Raw genomic sequence first — 19,035 nt, 5'->3', positions numbered from 1 at the left:
AATGGTGACGAATGGAAAAACAGGACTCCTTTTATTTAAACGCGTCACACGGTCGAACATACAAATATATATATCAAAGATGATATACATGATATGTTATGCGACGATAACATAGATGACCAGTAATGAAAGACCTCAACCGTATTAGATGAATAACAGAGATATTTATTGTAGTGTTAAAGATGTATGTCTGTGTGAGAGTGTGAATGCGACATATAAGAACATAATCAAAGACAGGCCGTCGTACAAAGAAAAGTTTGTATGTGAGTGATACATGTGTGTATGAGAAATATTACAGCAGAGAAAAAGAAAGTCAGTAAATGACACGTGAACAATTATACCAGTTCTTGGGTACACAATAATATGAATCTGTATGTGAAGTGAGTTGGCTGAGTTTTGGCAGAGCTGATCACTAGTTGTGATGTCGTGGCATCGATGCCGGGCCGTGATTCTTGTTATACAGATGTTCGTCGCTGGCTGAGAATTTCTTGTCTGTTTAAGAACTCTTGTCTGTTTATTTACCGTGGTGAAGCTGAGTCACCTAACAGAATCGAAGAGAGAGATGTGCCGCGGTAGTTTGGTGTGGTGTACATAGTAAGTCGTGTTGACGCTGGTGGAGATTGATGCTCGGTTGTAGTAATCGTAGAATCGTGTTGGTCATGACGATGATGCTGGATAGTAGTCGTAGACTCTTGTTGCTGAAGTGGCGACGGCGGTGGTCATCGTGGCTGGACGAAGCTGTTGAAGTGGTCGCTGGAACTGCTGCTGCTGTCGTGTGGTACACGGAACAGTTCTCAAAGAGAAACTGGACCGAGACAAATTTGGCCGCCGAGTTAAAGCTATTTATAACAAACTATTGGCTCACCAGATGGTAGAAATATACTCTATCACGTGACCTTATTAGGGGCCGTGATTGGTCAGTTTGCGTTCTGGCGGGAACGGTTCGAAGAAGTTGCCGATTCGAATAATGATCAGTCACGTGATGACAAGGAATGGGTTCTCTACTACGCTCGCATTTATTTATATTTAAATGAGAAGATTGTATGTAATGGCGGTAGGTAGTTTCACTACATATATAAATAAATATATATATATATATATAAATCAATATATATATATAAACAAATAGTAAATGAGTATATGCATATATACGTACAGGTATGTGCATACCGACATCCACCTGTATGTATAGGTGCATATCTGGGTACAGGACATTGCAAACAAACGTAGACGAGAACACACGAGCCACATAGAGAACATTCTACTTCATCAGCTACCCACGTTTTAACACCGGCGTTTCGACATGCTTGGGCAGGACGCATCGTTAAAACGGCTCGTCCCATGGATCACAGATTAAATTTGTATACGCAAATTAAATCTAGCCATGGAGGAATGTAGTGGCGGACAAAAAACAAGACAGGAAAACAAACAGAAAAGGCTTTACGGCCAGAGGAAAAAAATTATGTGTGTATGAACGCAATGAGGCACGAACCCAAGAGAGACAAAGTGGTGCGTGCGTTGCTTGGCGAAAGCCAAGGAAGGAAAGGATTATTGACCGGAAGCATGTGACCATGCCGGTAGTGAGAGTGGTAGAGGGAGAAACAAAGGGAGGAAGTAGAAGAATAGGTGAGCAACAGGGGAAAAGAGAAAGAGAGGAAATACGAGTGGGAAAAAGAGGTACGTAGTAGTAACAGAGGAAGAACGAGAGGGGTAAAGCGAGATACGTAATAGTAAGGAGGAAGAACGAGAGGGGGAACAAAGAAAGAGAAAGAGATAGAGTAGCGTCGGAGGATATGAGTTTACGAAAACTACTTACAGTTGGAAGGCGCTGCGTTCAATCATGTAAAAACAAATAGTAAATGAGTATATGCATATATACATACAGGTATGTGCATACCGACATCCACCTGTATGTATAGGTGCATATCTGGGTACAGGACATTGCAAACAAACGTAGACGAGAACACACGAGCCACATAGAGAACATTCTACTTCATCAGCTACCCACGTTTTAACACCGGCGTTTCGACGAGCTTGGGCAGGACGCATCGTTAAAACGGCTCGTCCCATGGATCGCAGATTAAATTTGTATATGCAAATTAAATCTAGCCATAGAGGAATGTAGCGGTGGACAAAAAACAAGACAGGAAAACAAACAGAAAAGGCTTTATGGCCAGACGAAAAAAATTATGTGTGTATGAACGCGATGAGGCACGAACCCGAGAGAGACAAAGTGGTGCGTGCGTTGCTTGGCGAAAGCCAAGGAAGGAAAGGATTATTGACCGGAAGCATGTGACCATGCCGGTAGAGAGAGTGGTAGAGGGACAAACAAAGGGAGGAAGTAGAAGAATAGGTGAGCAACAGGGGAAAAGAGAAAGAGAGGAAATACGAGGTGGAAAAAGAGAGGGATAACTTCCCTTGGCAAACAGGACACAGTAGTGTGTCGATAAGCCAGCTGGAGGAGATGTCCTCCTGGGGCTAAAAGCAACAGTAACATCCACCCCTAGGGGTCAGCCACACTTAAGTGGCAATATACTACACTATATATAAATAAATATATAAATATAAATAAATATATATATATATAAATAAATATATAAATATAAATAAATATATATATAAATAAATATATAAATATAAATAAATATATATATAAATAAATATATATAAATAAATATAAATATATATATATATATAAATAAATATTCCCAGCATTCCTTCTAAAGGTATGTAAACGAGTCCTAGCAAGACCACTGCAGTCCCTCTTTCAGAGCTTCCTTGCATCTGGCAAACTCCCAAGAAAACTGAAGGAGGGGAAAATATGCCCTATTAATAAAGGAGGTAGCAGAGCGGAGGCCAAGAACTACAGACCTATCTCTCTGACCTCGCACATCAGCAAGGTCACGGAACGAATAGTCAGAAGAAAACTAATCGCCTTCCTTGAAGAAAATTACTTGCTACCTGACACCCAACATAGTTTCTGACCAGGAAAAAGCTGCCTGACTTAGCTCTTACAACACTATGACTGGGTGCTGAAACAGCTACTTAACCACTCAAATGTGGAAGTGATATATCCCGACTTTGCAAAGGCCTTTGATAAAGTCGATCATGGAATGATATGTCACAAACTGCGTGATCTCGGCATCCTAGGAAAATTGGGAAAATGGCTTCATGACTTTCTGAGGGATAGAAGTCAGGTGGTAGTAGCCAATGGAGCCACCTCCAATGACATGCAAATAGTGAGTGGTGTTCCGAAAGGCACTCTTTTGGGACCTCTACTGTTCATAATGGCCCTCTCAGACACACAGAGAGCCACGGTCACAAGTTATGCAGATGACACAAAAGTCTCACAGGTAATACGGAACCCTGAAGACACAATGCACCTATAATGTGAGCTGGATGAAATATACTAGTGGGCTGAAAAGAATAGCATCCAGTTTAATGCTGGAAAGTTTCAAGCCTTGTGCTATCAGCATGCAAAACGAAATAGTTTGTTTCTGAATAAAGGAAAAAATGAGAAACTCATTGATGTTGTAGGGGGGCATGTGCTAGTGTCCTTCAAACTTCAGCACAGATTTTGAATGCTGAGAGGACTTCATTTCCTTCCCAGGGCCCAAAAGCATATTTGTTCCCATCTTATATAATTTCTGCTGGTGACACTGGTGGTTATAGTGGAAGTTGTGAAGGTGGTGGTTGTAAGCTGGGCGTGGCTGGAGTGTTGGTGGTGGTTGGAATAATGAGGTGGCGGTGGTGGTGGTTGTGGTGGTTGTTGTTGGTAGTGCAGGTAGTTGTGATTTTGGTGCTGATGGTTGTAGTGGTGGTCGTGGTGGTTGTGTTGGTGGTTGTAGTGGTGCTGATGGTTGCTTGGTGGTGGTGGGGGGTGGAAATGTTGAGGTGGTAGTGGTGTTGGTGGTGGTAGTGGTGGTAGTGGTGCTGATGGTTGCTTGGTGGTGAGGGGTGGTGGAAATGTTGAGGTGGTAGTGGTGTTGGTGGTGGTAGTGGTGCTGATGGTTGCTTGGTGGTGGTGGGGTGGAAATGTTGAGGTGGTAGTGGTGTTGGTGGTGGTAGTGGTGCTGGGAGGGTGGAAATGTTGAGGTGGTAGTGGTGTTGGTGGTGGTAGTGGTGCTGGGGGGGTGGAAATGTTGAGGTGGTAGTGGTGTTGGTGGTGGTAGAGGTGCTGATGGTTGCTTGGTGGTGGGGGGAGGGGTGGAAATGTTGAGGTGGTAGTGGTGTTGGTGGTGGTAGTGGTGCTGATGGTTGCTTGGTGGTGGTGGGGGTGGTGGAAATGTTGAGGTGGTAGTAGTGTTGGTGGTGGTAGTGGTGCTGATGGTTGCTTGGTGGTGGGGGGGGGGGGGTGGAAATGTTGAGCTGAAAGTGTAGCTGCTAGAATAAGAATAGCCTGGGCAAAGTTTAGAGAGCTCTTACCCCTGCTGGCGACAAAGGGACTCTCACTCAGAGTAAAAGGCAGACTGTATGACGCATGCGTACGAACAGCCATGCTACATGGCAGTGAAACATGGGCTGTAACTGCTGAGGACATACGTAAGCTCACAAGGAATGAAGCCAATATGCTCCGTTGGATGTGTAATGTCAATGTGAATACCCGTCAGAGTGTAAGTATCTTGAGAGAAAAGCTGAACATTAGAAGCATCAGTTGTGGTGTGCAAGAGAGACGATTGCGCTGGTATGGACATGTGGTGAGAATGGATGAGGATAGCTGCGTGAAAAAGTGCCACACCCTAACAGTTGAGGGAACCCGTGGAAGAGGTAGGCCCAGGAAGACCTGGGCTGAGGTGGTGAGGCAAGACCTTCGTACACTGGGCCTCACCGAGGCGATGACTACTGACCGAGACCTTTGGAAATGTGCTGTGCGTGAGAAGACCCGGCAAGCCAAGTAAGATCGTTGCCAGTGCCCCTGGACTGGCTCTTGTGCGGGTGGCACATGAGATGCACCATTTTGAGTGTGGCCGTTGCCAGTACCGCCTGACTGGCTCCTGTAGGATTTTCGAGTGAGATCGTTGCCAGTGCCCCTGGACTGGCTCTTGTGCGGGTGGCACATAAAAGACACCATTTCGAGCGTGGCCGTTTTCGTGCGGGTGGCACATAAAAGACACCATTTCGAGCGTGGCCGTTTTTGTGCGGGTGACACGTAAAAGCACCCACTACACTCTCTGAGTGGTTGGCGTTAGGAAGGGCATCCAGCTGTAGAAACTCTGCCAAATTAGATTGGAGCCTGGTGTTGCCATCCGGTTTCACCAGTCCTCAGTCAAATCGTCCAACCCATGCTAGCATGGAAAGCAGACGTTAAACGATGATGATGATGATGATTAGACTCTCTAAAATACTTTTAAATTTCATTCGATTTTAAAAAAGGTAAAATCGGACAAAACTTATGGGATGACCTGATAGATAGATATACATATACATTTATATACCATACACGCAATAAGTCAAGGATACACAACCAGTAGAGGATGCATATAAGCGTTACCCATAATACTGGCTGCCTCCATCAGGGTGGAAAGATTGACAAATAAGAGTTTGTATCATAATGCAAGAAAATTTAAAGATAGAATGACCTTATAAATGTATATGTGAACTTGATTTGTCTAGCTTTGATTCTTATTTCTGCATTATTTTAACACCTCAGGTTTAACATCCTGAGCACTTCAAAATGAAATCTATGCATTGGAGGAAATATTTCCCCTTATGATCATATATATATGTAGAGAATAAAAAGTTTTGAATGGTACAACAATGCATTATAATACAAACAATGGGCTATATACCTGTTGTAATTTAGTCATCCATAGTCTGATAATATTTCGGAATAAAATTCCTTATTTCTTTATTGCCCACAAGGGGCTAAACATAGAGGGGACAAACAAGGACAGACAAAGGTATTAAGTCGATTACATCAACCCCAGTACGTAACTGGTACTTAATTTATCGACCCCGAAAGGATGAAAGGCAAAGTCGACCTTGGCGGAATTTGAACTCAAAACTTAACGGCAGACGAGATACCGCTAAGCATTTCGCCCAGCGTGCTAACGTTTCTGCCACCTCGCCGCCTTTCCAGATATTCTAAGATGGAGTCGCTGTTATAATCGGTTTTCAAACGGCTTTTCTGTTTTTTTTTATTTTTCGGAAGTGTCTCAGCAGTGACACTTCCGGAAAAATAAAAGCCATTGGAAAACCGATTATAACAGCGATTCCATCTAAGAATATCTGAAGAAAGAATTTTAATTACGCCTTGTTCCTCATAAGCTGTTTTATTGAAAGAAAATAATGAAATTTAAGGAATTCAATAACTTAAAAATCTTGATGCGATGCTAATAAATGGGTGTCATTTGAAGATGCTCTGGGTCATAAAAGCCCCTAGTTTACATCCACATAAGGTCTGCTGGTTTAGGGCTGACCTAGGGTTAAATATTAACAAGAAGTAAATGAATGTTAAAATGTTTTTATTGATCAACCAGTCAGGTCTAGGACAAACTAATTGCTTCCACCATCAATGGTTAGTGTCACCACTCCCACCTCTACCATTAACATATACACATTGGACAAGGTTTCAAGTCCTGCACAGCCTGTGGTCACTGGTCATTCTGGTAGTACTGGCCAAATAGTGACCGATAGAGTTCATCTCTGTAAAGAAAGAAAAAAAAAAAATGGAAATCATTCTTTTATAATGTTTAGCAAGTTTGTTTACCATCTACGAGGTGGTTTCAAAAAGTTCCCAGACTCTCTTTAATTTGTTTCGAGACCTTTGGAAATATGCTGTGCTTGAGAAGACCCGCAGGCCAAGTGAGACCATAACCTGTTGGCCTATGCCAGTAGTGTAACCAGCCCACTTAGGTGTACCTTTCTTTCATTGGACACTAAACTCTGCTTGTGAAGACCTGTTGAGGCAAGTGAAATCGGAATCGAATTCGATGACAACATCCCATGACTGGCATCTGTGCTAGTGGAACGCTAAGAGCACCATCCAAGTGCGATCGTTGCCAGGGCTGCCGTGTGGCCCTCGTGGCAGTGGCACGTAAAAAGCACCATTCAGGTGTGATCGTTACCAGTGTCACCTTACTGGCACTTGTGCTGGTGGTACATGGAAAACAACATTCTAGCGAGGGCGATGCCAGTGCCGCTGGACTGGCTCCTGTGCAGGTGACACATAAAAACACCATTTGGGCGTGGCTGTTGCCATGACTGGCCCTCATGCCGGTGGCAGGTAAAAGCACGCACTACACTCTTGGAGTGGTTGGCATTAGGAAGGGCATCCAGCTGTAGAAACTCTGTAGATCAGATTGGAGCCTTGTGCAGCCAACTGGCTCACTAGTCCCCAGTCAAACCCATGCCAGCATGGAAAAGAGGACACTGAAAAATGATGGTAGTGAGCCCTTTACACAATAGCACGCCGGGTGAAATGCTTAGCGGTATTTCGTCTGCCGCTACGTTCTGAGTTCAAATTCCGCCGAGGTCGACTTTGCCTTTCATCCTTTCAAGGTCGATTAAATAAGTACCAGTTACGCACTGGGGTCGATATAATCGACTTAATCCGTTTGTCTGTCTTTGTTTGTCCACTCTGTGTGTAGCCCCTTGTGGGTAGTAAAGAAATAACACAATACAAGAAGGAATGTACCTATTATTAGAAAGGGATGGCTTTGTCTCTCACTCTGTCACACTGATTCTGATAGAGAATTGTGTTACAGGTATACTCTGTGGAATATTCAGCTACTTAAGCAACAATACATCTTGTCAACTAAATGAAACACAAACTCACCTTGCTTCATCTGTCCAGCTCGACTGATCAATAGGTCCCATGAAGTTAACGAGTTTTTTATGTACATCATACCTGTAGGAAGATAAAGATAGGTGTGTAAGAGAGAGAGATAGAGAGAGAGAGAGAAACTAAATGAAAGAGACAGACATTCAAATATATTATCATCTGTCAAATGTAATGATTATTTATTCACATTCATCATCATCATCATTTAGCATCTGCTTTCCATGCTGGCATGGGTTAGACTGTTAGTGGTATGTGAGAGAGCTGCACCAGGTTCCATTCTGATTCGGCATGGTTTCTATTGTTGGATGCCTTTCCTAATGCCAACCATTCCAGGAGTGCAATGGGCGTTTTTCACATGCCACCAGCACGGGTGACATTTACAAGACACTGGCATCAGACATGACTACAGCTTCACTTGGCTTTGCGAGTCTTCTCAAGCACAGCATATCGCCAAAGGTCTCGGTTACTAGTCATCGCTTCTGTGAGGCTCAACATTCGAAGATCATGCTTCATCACCTCAAATTAACCATGGCTTATTTCATAGCTTTGGGATTTCAATGATACTCTTTTACTTGTTTCAGTCATTTGACTGCGGCCATGCTGGAGCACCGCCTTTAGTCGAATCAAATCGACTCCAGGACTTATTCTTTGTAAGCCTAGTACTTATTCTATCGGTCCCTTTTTGCCGAACTGCTAAGTTACGGGGACGTAAACACACCGGCATCGGTTGTCAAGCAATGGTGGAGGGACAAACACAGACACACAAACATATATATATATATATATATATATATATATATATATATACATATATACGACGGGTTTCTTTCAGTTTCCGTCTACCAAATCCACTCACAAGGCTTTGGTCGGCCCGAGGCTATAGTAGAAGACACTTGCCCAAGATGCCATGCAGTGGGACTGAACCCGGAACCATGTGGTTGGTAAACAAGCTACTTACCACACAGCCACTATGACAGGCTTCTTTCAGTTTCCGTCTACCAAATCCACTCACAAGGCTTTGGTCGGCCCGAGGCTATAGTAGAAGACACTTGCCCAAGATGCCATGCAGTGGGACTGAACCCGGAACCATGTGGTTGGTAAACAAGCTACTTACCACACAGCCACTATGACAGGCTTCTTTCAGTTTCCGTCTACCAAATCCACTCACAAGGCTTTGGTCGGCCCGAGGCTATAGTAGAAGACACTTGCCCAAGATGCCATGCAGTGGGACTGAACCCGGAACCATGTGGTTGGTAAACAAGCTACTTACCACACAGCCACTATGACAGGCTTCTTTCAGTTTCCGTCTACCAAATCCACTCACAAGGCTTTGGTCGGCCCGAGGCTATAGTAGAAGACACTTGCCCAAGATGCCATGCAGTGGGACTGAACCCGGAACCATGTGGTTGGTAAACAAGCTACTTACCACACAGCCACTATGACAGGCTTCTTTCAGTTTCCGTCTACCAAATCCACTCACAAGGCTTTGGTCGGCCCGAGACTATAGTAGAAGACACTTGCCCAAGATGCCATGCAGTGGGACTGAACCCGGAACCATGTGGTTGGTAAACAAGCTACTTACCACACAGCCACTATGACAGGCTTCTTTCAGTTTCCGTCTACCAAATCCACTCACAAGGCTTTGGTCGGCCCGAGGCTATAGTAGAAGACACTTGCCCAAGATGCCATGCAGTGGGACTGAACCCGGAACCATGTGGTTGGTAAACAAGCTACTTACCACACAGCCACTATGACAGGCTTCTTTCAGTTTCCGTCTACCAAATCCACTCACAAGGCTTTGGTCGGCCCGAGGCTATAGTAGAAGACACTTGCCCAAGATGCCATGCAGTGGGACTGAACCCGGAACCATGTGGTTGGTAAACAAGCTACTTACCACACAGCCACTATGACAGGCTTCTTTCAGTTTCCGTCTACCAAATCCACTCACAAGGCTTTGGTCGGCCCGAGGCTATAGTAGAAGACACTTGCCCAAGATGCCATGCAGTGGGACTGAACCCGGAACCATGTGGTTGGTAAACAAGCTACTTACCACACAGCCACTATGACAGGCTTCTTTCAGTTTCCGTCTACCAAATCCACTCACAAGGCTTTGGTCGGCCCGAGGCTATAGTAGAAGACACTTGCCCAAGATGCCATGCAGTGGGACTGAACCCGGAACCATGTGGTTGGTAAACAAGCTACTTACCACACAGCCACTATGACAGGCTTCTTTCAGTTTCCGTCTACCAAATCCACTCACAAGGCTTTGGTCGGCCCGAGGCTATAGTAGAAGACACTTGCCCAAGATGCCATGCAGTGGGACTGAACCCGGAACCATGTGGTTGGTAAACAAGCTACTTACCACACAGTCACTATGACAGGCTTCTTTCAGTTTCCGTCTACCAAATCCACTCACAAGGCTTTGGTCGACCCGAGGCTATAGTAGAAGACACTTGCCCAAGATGCCATGCAGTGGGACTGAACCCGGAACCATGTGGTTGGTAAACAAGCTACTTACCACACAGCCACTACTGGTGATCATTTATTTTTAGAATGACATTGTATGATAGGTGTGAGAAGCTAGATCAGCTGGTTCAAACATAAACCATGTAGAATATTGGGGACAGATATGGCCAGTTTAAATGTTAATGGTTCGTTAGGTATCGACCCCAGGAGGAAGAAAGCAAAGTCAACCTCAGCAGGGACTGAACCCAGAACACACGAGGCCAGCATAGAAACTGCGAAGTGTTTTGACTGATCCTCTCATGACCCCACTAGTTCACCAGCTACACATTTGCAGGTGATCTACAGATCAGATCTTTTACCTTTTACTTGTTTTAGTTATCGGGTTGTGGCCATGCTGGGGCACAACCTTGAACGGCTGAGTTTAACAAATCAACTCCGGTACTTGTTTCTTTAAGACTGGTACGTACTCTAGTGGACTCCTTTGCTAAACCAGCAAGTTATGGGAATGTAAACAAACCAACATAAGAGCTGTCAAGCAATGGAGGGGAACAAATACAAAGACATACATAGGCGTAGGAGTGGCTGTGTGGTAAGTAGCTTACTTACCAACCACATGGTTCCGGGTTCAGTCCCACTGCGTGGCACCTTGGGCAAGTGTCTTCTACTATAGCCTCGGGCCAACCAAAGCCTTGTGAGTGGATTTGGTAGACAGAAACTGAAAGAAGCCCGTCGTATATATATATATATATACTAGCAGAAATACCCGGCTTCGCCCGGGTTAAAGAGAATAATGAAATCTAAAAACGCCGTCTAGACTACGCAACCCTCAACTGTTAGTAGCTACGATACCATATTTCTACATTAATAATTCTCCAATCCATGCCAGCATGGAACATAGACATTAAGTGGAATGCCAGTCTCTCATCTAGGAGGGCCTTGAAATCAATGTTACCAACTGGGGACTATGTGTGTCGTAGTGATAATAAAAAGACCCAAAGGAGGTCTGCAACGAAATAATTTTACTCAACACTTTGCAAGTGAATCAGTGGAGGCAAAGATGCGTCTCATTTACTTGACAATTTATGCACCACATTGCAGAAATCACAATGAAAGTTTATCTGAAAGGGTAGTCTTACACTGTTGTACCGTTGAATTACAAATAATGCTCATCTGTTATGTTCGGGTTAAAATTTCATCAACATCAAAAATATATGAATTTTCATGGGAGTTATGGCCGTTATACATAGAATATAATTTCCAAATTTCATAAAGATCCGTTCAGTACTTTTGACGTAGTTTTGGATAAGAAAACAAATGACTAATGTGTGTGTTTGTGTGTGATGGGTGCATATATGTATAGATATCTGTATGCATGTATATATATGTATATATGTGTACATATTACATGTACATCTATATATATATATATATATATATATATATATATATACATCTACACATGTGTATACATATACATGTATGCATATAGATCTCTCTCTATATCTATCTATATATATATATGCATATACGTGTACATATACATGTATATATATACATATACATCTCTTTCTCTCTTTCTCTTTCTCTGAAAGTATCTGTCATTACAGTATCGAAATGTGATTGTTTCAGTTAGTGGAATAACGTGTACATATACATCTATATGTATACATATACATCTGTATGTATACATATACATCTCTCTCTCTCTCTCTTTTTCTCTCTTTCTCTCTCTCTCTGAAAGTATCTGTCATTACAGTATCGAAATGTGATTGTTTCAGTTAGTAGAATAGTTTCATTTTTAAAGTGAAAGTATTTGACATGAGTGTTTTTGTTTCACTTTTGACACGTAATACTTAAATAGTGGAGGAGATATTATGTTGCTGTGGACTCGAACTCTGCAAGGAGTTAACATTTTTTTTGACTAAAACACAACTGGAACCCTAAGTAAGGCATCTGTAAAATTTGAATGAAATTGGTTGCGTAGTTCTCGAGTTTTAGGGATTCACACAGACAGACAGACAGACAGACATACATACAGACAGACAGACACACATTCTCATTTTTATATATATATATATATATATATATATATATATATATATATATATATATATATATGTGTGTTTTTGTGTCTGTGTTTGACCCCCCATCATCGCTTGACAACCGATGCTGGTGTGTTTACGTACCCGTAACTTAGCAGTTCGGCAAAAAGAGACCGATAGAATAAGTACTAGGTTTCCAAGGAATAAGTCCTGGGGGCGATTTGCTTGACTAAAGGCGGTGCTCCAGCATGGCCGCAGTCAAATGACTGAAACAAGTAAAAGAGAAAAGGGTATGAGTGTATGTGAAGGCACATGGCCCAGTGGTTAGGGCGTTGCACTCAGGATCTGAAGATCGTGGTTCTGATTCCCCGACTGGTGGTGCACTGTGCCTGGAGCAAAACACTTCATTTCACGTTGCTCCAGTCTGCTCATCTATAAATGGGTAACTCTGTGACCAACTGGCATTCCGTTCAGAGGGAATGTTGACCTGCATTCCAAGCCAACAGGGTGGCATGATTTGAAGGCTACAACAATCTAAGGAATCGCATTGTGACCAGCAGTGTATAACTATATTCAATAGTCTGGTCAATTATATATATGTGTGTGTGTGTTTCTTATTAATAATTGGCAGAAGATACAGGGTGACTCAAAGGTTGAGAATTTGTGTGTTGACACTTATCAAGTGATAAATGCCAATGTCAATTCGAGCGAGATCGTTGCCAGTGCCGCTGGACTGGCTCCTGTGCAGGTGGCACGTAAAATACACCATTTCGAGCGCGGCCGTTGCCAGTACCGCCTGACTGGCATTCGTGCCGGTGGCACGTAAAAGCACCCACTACACTCTCGGAGTGGTTGGCGTTAGGAAGGGCATCCAGCTGTAGAAACTCTGCCAAGTCCGATTGCAGCCTGGTGTAGCCATCTGGTTTCACCAGTCCTCAGTCAAATCGTCCAACCCATGCTAGCATGGAAAGCAGACGTAAAACGACAACGATGATGATGATGATGATGGTGTCAGTCCTTGTGTTTTGAATTCTTAGTTCTTGTTAGCATCACCAAATCTATCTGTCTATATACACATACATGTATATATTTATATACACACACACACATATATATATATGTATATATATATATATATATATATATATACACACACATACAAACACATATGAAGAGCTTCTTTCAGTTTCCGTCTACCAACACGACTCACAAGGCAATGGTTGATCCAAAGCTATGATAGACGATATTTGCCCCCAAGATGTCATGCAGTGTAACTAAACTTGAAGCATGCAGTCAGTAGAGTCTAGATAAAGTCTGAAGGGTTGGTCAAAGCCGGGGACACCTTTAATGAAAGGACTACTTAATTAGAGTTGACGTGGGAACTAAGCAACAGCTGTAGCAACGAAACTCACCTGAGTTTTCTTCCCTTGCTGGCCCTTGGGTCAACTTTCCTTTTCTTCTTGTCACGGAGTTGTTGAATCTCTTGGTATTGCCTGGAATAAACGAAATGCAATGAATAAATGTGTACAAACATACATACATATATAAATATGAGTGTGTACTGAAAAGTTCCTGGTTTTGATTGAAAGAAAATACAGGAGAATAAATTAATTATGATTTTATTCAACATATTCCTCCCTCAGATTCACATACTTATTGCAGTGGTCCTTCAGTTTTTCTAAGCCCTGTAAAAAAAACTAGGAAGGTTGGGCCTCCAACCAGGCCTTCCACAATAATCTTAAAGCCAGGAACAAAAGTTCCTGATTTTTCAGCACCTCCTCGTATATATTTGAAGTGAGACCTAGATTTGAACCACAAATTCTCAGTTGTCAGGTCCATACCATGCCTCGATCACGTTTTAGTCATGCTGTCTGTCTTGATTATCAACCAATCAGCTTACATCGATATCATGCCATATCACAAACTTAATCAAATGTTCTGTGCACCATTTTCTTAATATTAAGATTAAAGCAAATTCACCCCAAGAACAACTGCAGAGACTTGAGAGGCACCAGAGAACAGGATGTATCTTCACTTCTTGCCAAGCAATAAGTTTTCCTTTGCTGAAATTTCCCCAAGACACCTGATGAAGACTGGAGGGTATATCAGCCGAAACGACGTGTTAACAACAAACAAGATGAGGACAAATATCCGTCAAATGTAAAACCATCATTGTTACACCAATTATCAGTGAATGTTTTATATGGTGTACAATGAAGTAGTGTAGTGCTGTGTGCGCGCGCGTGTGTGTGAGAGTGAGAGAGAGAGAGAGTGCGTATGTACTGGTTGTTTCATAATGTCCAGAAACATATATGAAGAGACCATTTCAAATTGAGAGAGAAGTGACACAGAGAAAGAGAGAGAAAAGCAAAAGAGAGAGGAGAGAGAGAGACTGACAGACAGAAAAACTTTTGTGGCCTCAGCCATGAAGTTAACTAACTGTTTACCTACCTGTTTACTGAACTTGCATTACCAGTCATTGACTTTTTCCGAATGAAATCTTGAAGTAACAAATGGTAAAAGTCTGTATCATCAAAGATCTCTGTTTCTCGTGTGTTCTTGTCTTGTGCTTCTTTGCTGATAGCTACAGAATCATCCTGTAATAATAATAATAACAATAATGGCAGCGAGATAGGAGAGTATTGTAGTTCGCTTGAAGCATTGTGTATTGTTTCGGAGACTCCAGCAAATAAGATCTGAAGAAGGAATTCTAATTCCGAAATATCATCGGACTACAGTTTACCAAGTTACAACAGGTATACAGTCCATTTTTTGTTCTATATTGCATTGTTATACCTTCCTAAACTTTTTATTCTTCACAAATATGTAAGGCAGAATTTAAACACTATTATACTTTTGTTTAAATGCTTTCATTATTTAATTCTTTTGTTGTTGTTTTTTTTTCCAAGAGAAAGTGACCGTTGCCAGTACCGCATGACTGGCCTTCGTAGGATTTTCGAGCGAGATCGTTGCCAGTGCCCCCGGACTGGCTCCTGTGCAGGTGGCACATAAAAGACACCATTTTGAGCATGGCCGTTGCCAGTACCGCCTGACTAGCCTTCATGCGGGTGACACGTAAAAGCACCCACTACATTCTCTGAGTGGTTGGCGTTAGGAAGGGCATTCAGCTGTAGAAACTTTGCCAAATTAGATTGGAGCCTGGTGTTGCCATCCGGTTTCACCAGTCCTCAGTCAAATCGTCCAACCCATGCTAGCATGGAAAGCTGATGTTAAACGATGATGATGAAATAATGGCAGCAATTTTGGGGGAAGAGATGACTCGATTACATCAACCCCAGTGTTCAACTGGTACTTTTTTGATCGACCCCAAATAGATGAAAGGTAAAGCTGATCTTGGAAGTATTTGAACTCAGGACATAACAACAGGCAAAATACTTTTAAGCATTTTGTCCAAAGATAGATGGATTGATAAAAACAAAGAAAGATAAATAAACAAATAGACAGACAGACAGAGAAAGTGATGGAAAATATTTCAACTATTACCTCTATGATATCTTCTTTTTTACTTGTTTCAGTCATTGAACTACAGCCATGCCTTAAAGGGTTTTAGTCGAATGAATTAACCACAGTAGTTTTTGTTAAAGCCTGGGAATCATTATATCGAACCCCTTTTGCCAAACTGCTAAGTTACCAGGATGCAAACAATCAACATTGATTACTGAGCAGGGACACACACACACATGCTATTGGCACAGGAGCCATTCAGGTATGTGTGTGTGTGTGTGTGTGTGTGTGTGTGTGTGTGTGTGTGTGTATTGTTCCCTCTTTCTTGCTCTTCCTTCTGGCTAGGTAACCATGTATCTCCTTTACATCAGGACACCTGCATCTGTCCTCATCATCATCGTCGTTTAACGTCCGCTTTCCATGCTAGCATGGGTTGGACGATTTGACTGAGGACTGGTGAAACCAGATGGCTACACCAGGCTCCAATCTGATTTGGCAGAGTTTCTACAGCTGGATGCCCTTCCTAATGCCAACCACTCCGAGAGTGTAGTGGGTGCTTTTACGTGTCACCCGCTCGAAGGCCAGTCAGGCGGTACTGGCAGTGTTTAGTAAGAAATGAAGTAGAATTGGTATTACATGTGAAGAAAATGGTATTACAATGGGATATAAACTGCAGCATGTGATAACGGACAGGATATGAGGTGGAGTATGGGATCAGGAAAGGATATCAAATGAATGATGCAAAATTGGGACAGGATATCAACTGAATTATGAGATTGGGACTGGATATTATCTGAATTATCGGAATGGAAGAGGTTTTCAACAGTATAGGCCTGATGGATCAGGCTAATTTCAAGTATTACAGCAACAATGACAACAACAACATGGCCAATTCTTGTTAATTCTATCTCTCTCTACATGTTCCTCCTCTACAGCAAGACACCTGCATCTGCCCTCATTCTTGTTAATTCTATCTCTCTCTACATGTTCCTCCTCTACAGCAAGACACCTGTTTCTGTCTCGCTGTCACCTTCTAGCCTTTCATCATCTGACACAGGATCGTCTCTGCCAATGACATTCCTCTCTCAAAAGATGTTTGTCGTGCAAGTTTCTTAGTGACCATGCTGGTGCTATGGAAAAAGCATCCAGTCCACACTGCAAAGTGGTTGCTGTTTGGGAGTGCATCCAGCAGTAAAACCCATGTCAAAATTGACCTTGCCTGTGCTGGTGCCACGTAAAAAGCACTCGGTCCACTCTGCTGGGAGGTTGGTGTTAGGAAGAGCATCCAGCTGTAAAAGCTATGCTAAAACAGTCACAGAAGTCTGGTGCAGTCTTCTGCCTGGCTAGTTCCTGTAAAACCATCCAACCCATGCCAGCAAGGGAAGAGGATGTTAAACGATTGAGAAGACTTGGCAAGTGAAGTGAGATCATAGCCGTGGCTAACACCAGTGTCACACAACCGGCCCATTTAAGAGTATACTTCAATCATTGGGCAATATGCTGTGCTTGAGAAGACCTGTTGAATCAAGTGAAGTCATTGTCGTGGCTGATGCCAGTACCGCATGACTGGTACCTGTGCTGGTGGCACTGAAAAAGCACCATTCAAGCGTGGTTGATGCCTGTCCCACTGGACTGGCTCCCATGCTGGTGGCACATAAAAAGCACCATACAAGCGTGGCCGATGCCAGTGCTGCCCGACTGGTCTCGTGGTGGTAGCACGTAAAAAGCACCATTTGAGCATGGTCATTGCCAGTGCCACCTGATTAGCTCTCGTGCCAGTAGCATGTAAAAAGTACCATTTGGGTGTGGTCAGTGCCAGTGCTGCCTGACTGGCCCCTGTGCCGGTGGCACATAAAAAGTACCCACTACACTCTCAGAATGATTGGTGATAGGAAGGGCATCCAGCTTTAGAAACCTTACCAGTCCTCAATCAAACCATGCAGCCCATGCCAGCATGGAAAGCGGATGTTAAAAGATGACGATGATGATGATGGTGGGCTTCTTTCAGTTTCCAGTCTACCAAATTCATTCACAAGGCTTTAGTCAGCCTGAAGCCCAAGAAGACACTTGGCTTAAGTGGTATGCAGTGGGACTGAGCCCGGAACCATGTGGTTGAGAAGCAAAATTTTTATCAGACAGCCATGCTTGTGCCTATATACACACACATCATGCATGTATAAAACACAATCTACATGACTGTGTTTATCAACAAGCAGACTGAGATAATGTAGAATTAATAGTCCATACCATCTACAAACAGAAACACCTGTCAGAGGAGCTGTTACCCAGCATTTATGTCCCCCAACAGATTTTAATATCTTAATCTGATATTGAGCCCTGGGACGTCAGTAGATGACCAACCACCAATGAAATGGTTAAAGTGAGAGGAACTAAGGCTAAGTACTTACCCTGTCATCCGTGATGGACTCTTCCTTGTCGGGCTGACCATAGATCTTGTATGATGACCGTTGAATCTGGGTGCGTTTTATTAGCCGTTCTTTGTCATATAAAACCTGGAAATAGGAACACAACTGGTGTATAAACAAGACATGCCTATATACAGAAAGATCCAATAGAGCAGGGGTCGAGGAATTTCAAGCAATTAACCCAAAATATATTTATTTAATCAATGTTACCCCCTTAATTTGAAAGGAAGAAAATGAGATTCTTTGAATTCAAAAGGTTGATTGAATCTGTTTATATGTCCATTACATTGGACAGATACAGTGCTGCCAGAAGAAGAATTTCTGTCCTCATCACCCCTAAAAATTTCATTTTTACCCCACTTGGGATAATTTACCCTGGTTAGCTGACCCCTGCAATAGAGGTAGAATCAAAAATTTATCGACCCCGAAAGGACGAAAGGTAAAGTTGACCGTAGCAGAATTTAAACTCAGAACACAGCGATGGGCGAAATACTTGTAAGCGTTTCATCCAGTGTGCTAACAATTCTGCCAGCTAGCCATTTTGACAATTCTGTGGTGTAGAAGAAGAAGAAGAAGAATTAGAAGAAGAATTGGAAGAAGAAGAAGAATTGGAAGAAGAAGAAGAAGAAGAATTGGAAGAAGAAGAAGAAGAAGAAGAAGAAGAAGAATTGGAAGAATAATAATAATAATAATAATAATAATAATATTTATAGGATTGAGGTAACTCCTTCAGAAGATGCTGTAAACTTATAAGTGTTATTATTATTTACAAATAACACACGTGTGTATACATCATGATGATGATGTGTGCATATGCTTGTGTGTGTGTGTATGTCTGTATATTCATGATGAT

At 42.6% G+C, this 19,035-nt stretch overlaps 1 protein-coding gene and 1 long non-coding RNA gene across 3 annotated transcripts in view; one reads left to right on the top strand and one right to left on the bottom strand.

The window, feature by feature from the left end:
- Nucleotides 1–19,035, top strand: part of LOC149130362 (uncharacterized) — a 253,238-nt gene that overhangs the window by 29,877 nt on the left and 204,326 nt on the right. The window lies entirely within an intron of this gene.
- Nucleotides 6,448–19,035, bottom strand: part of LOC106867473 (protein AATF) — a 29,759-nt gene continuing 17,171 nt past the window's right edge. The window contains exons 9-13 of one of the 2 annotated variants that reach the window (XM_014912356.3): nt 18,165–18,269; nt 14,743–14,888; nt 13,704–13,784; nt 7,778–7,849; nt 6,448–6,645 (exon numbers count right to left, since the gene is read on the bottom strand). In XM_014912356.3, coding sequence (XP_014767842.1) covers nt 6,594–6,645; nt 7,778–7,849; nt 13,704–13,784; nt 14,743–14,888; nt 18,165–18,269 — 456 coding nt within the window. In that variant the 3' untranslated portion in view covers nt 6,448–6,593. Of the gene's footprint in view, nt 6,646–7,773; nt 7,850–13,703; nt 13,785–14,742; nt 14,889–18,164; nt 18,270–19,035 lie in introns of those variants that run through there. The other variant, XM_089345619.1, reaches the window with a different exon arrangement.

Source organism: Octopus bimaculoides, chromosome 29 (genome assembly GCF_046866305.1).
Source record: "Octopus bimaculoides isolate indiv1 chromosome 29, ASM4686630v1, whole genome shotgun sequence".
Classification (NCBI taxonomy): domain Eukaryota; kingdom Metazoa; phylum Mollusca; class Cephalopoda; order Octopoda; family Octopodidae; genus Octopus; species Octopus bimaculoides.
Note: the sequence above shows the minus strand (reverse complement) of the source record. Positions and strands in the feature narration are given on the sequence as shown.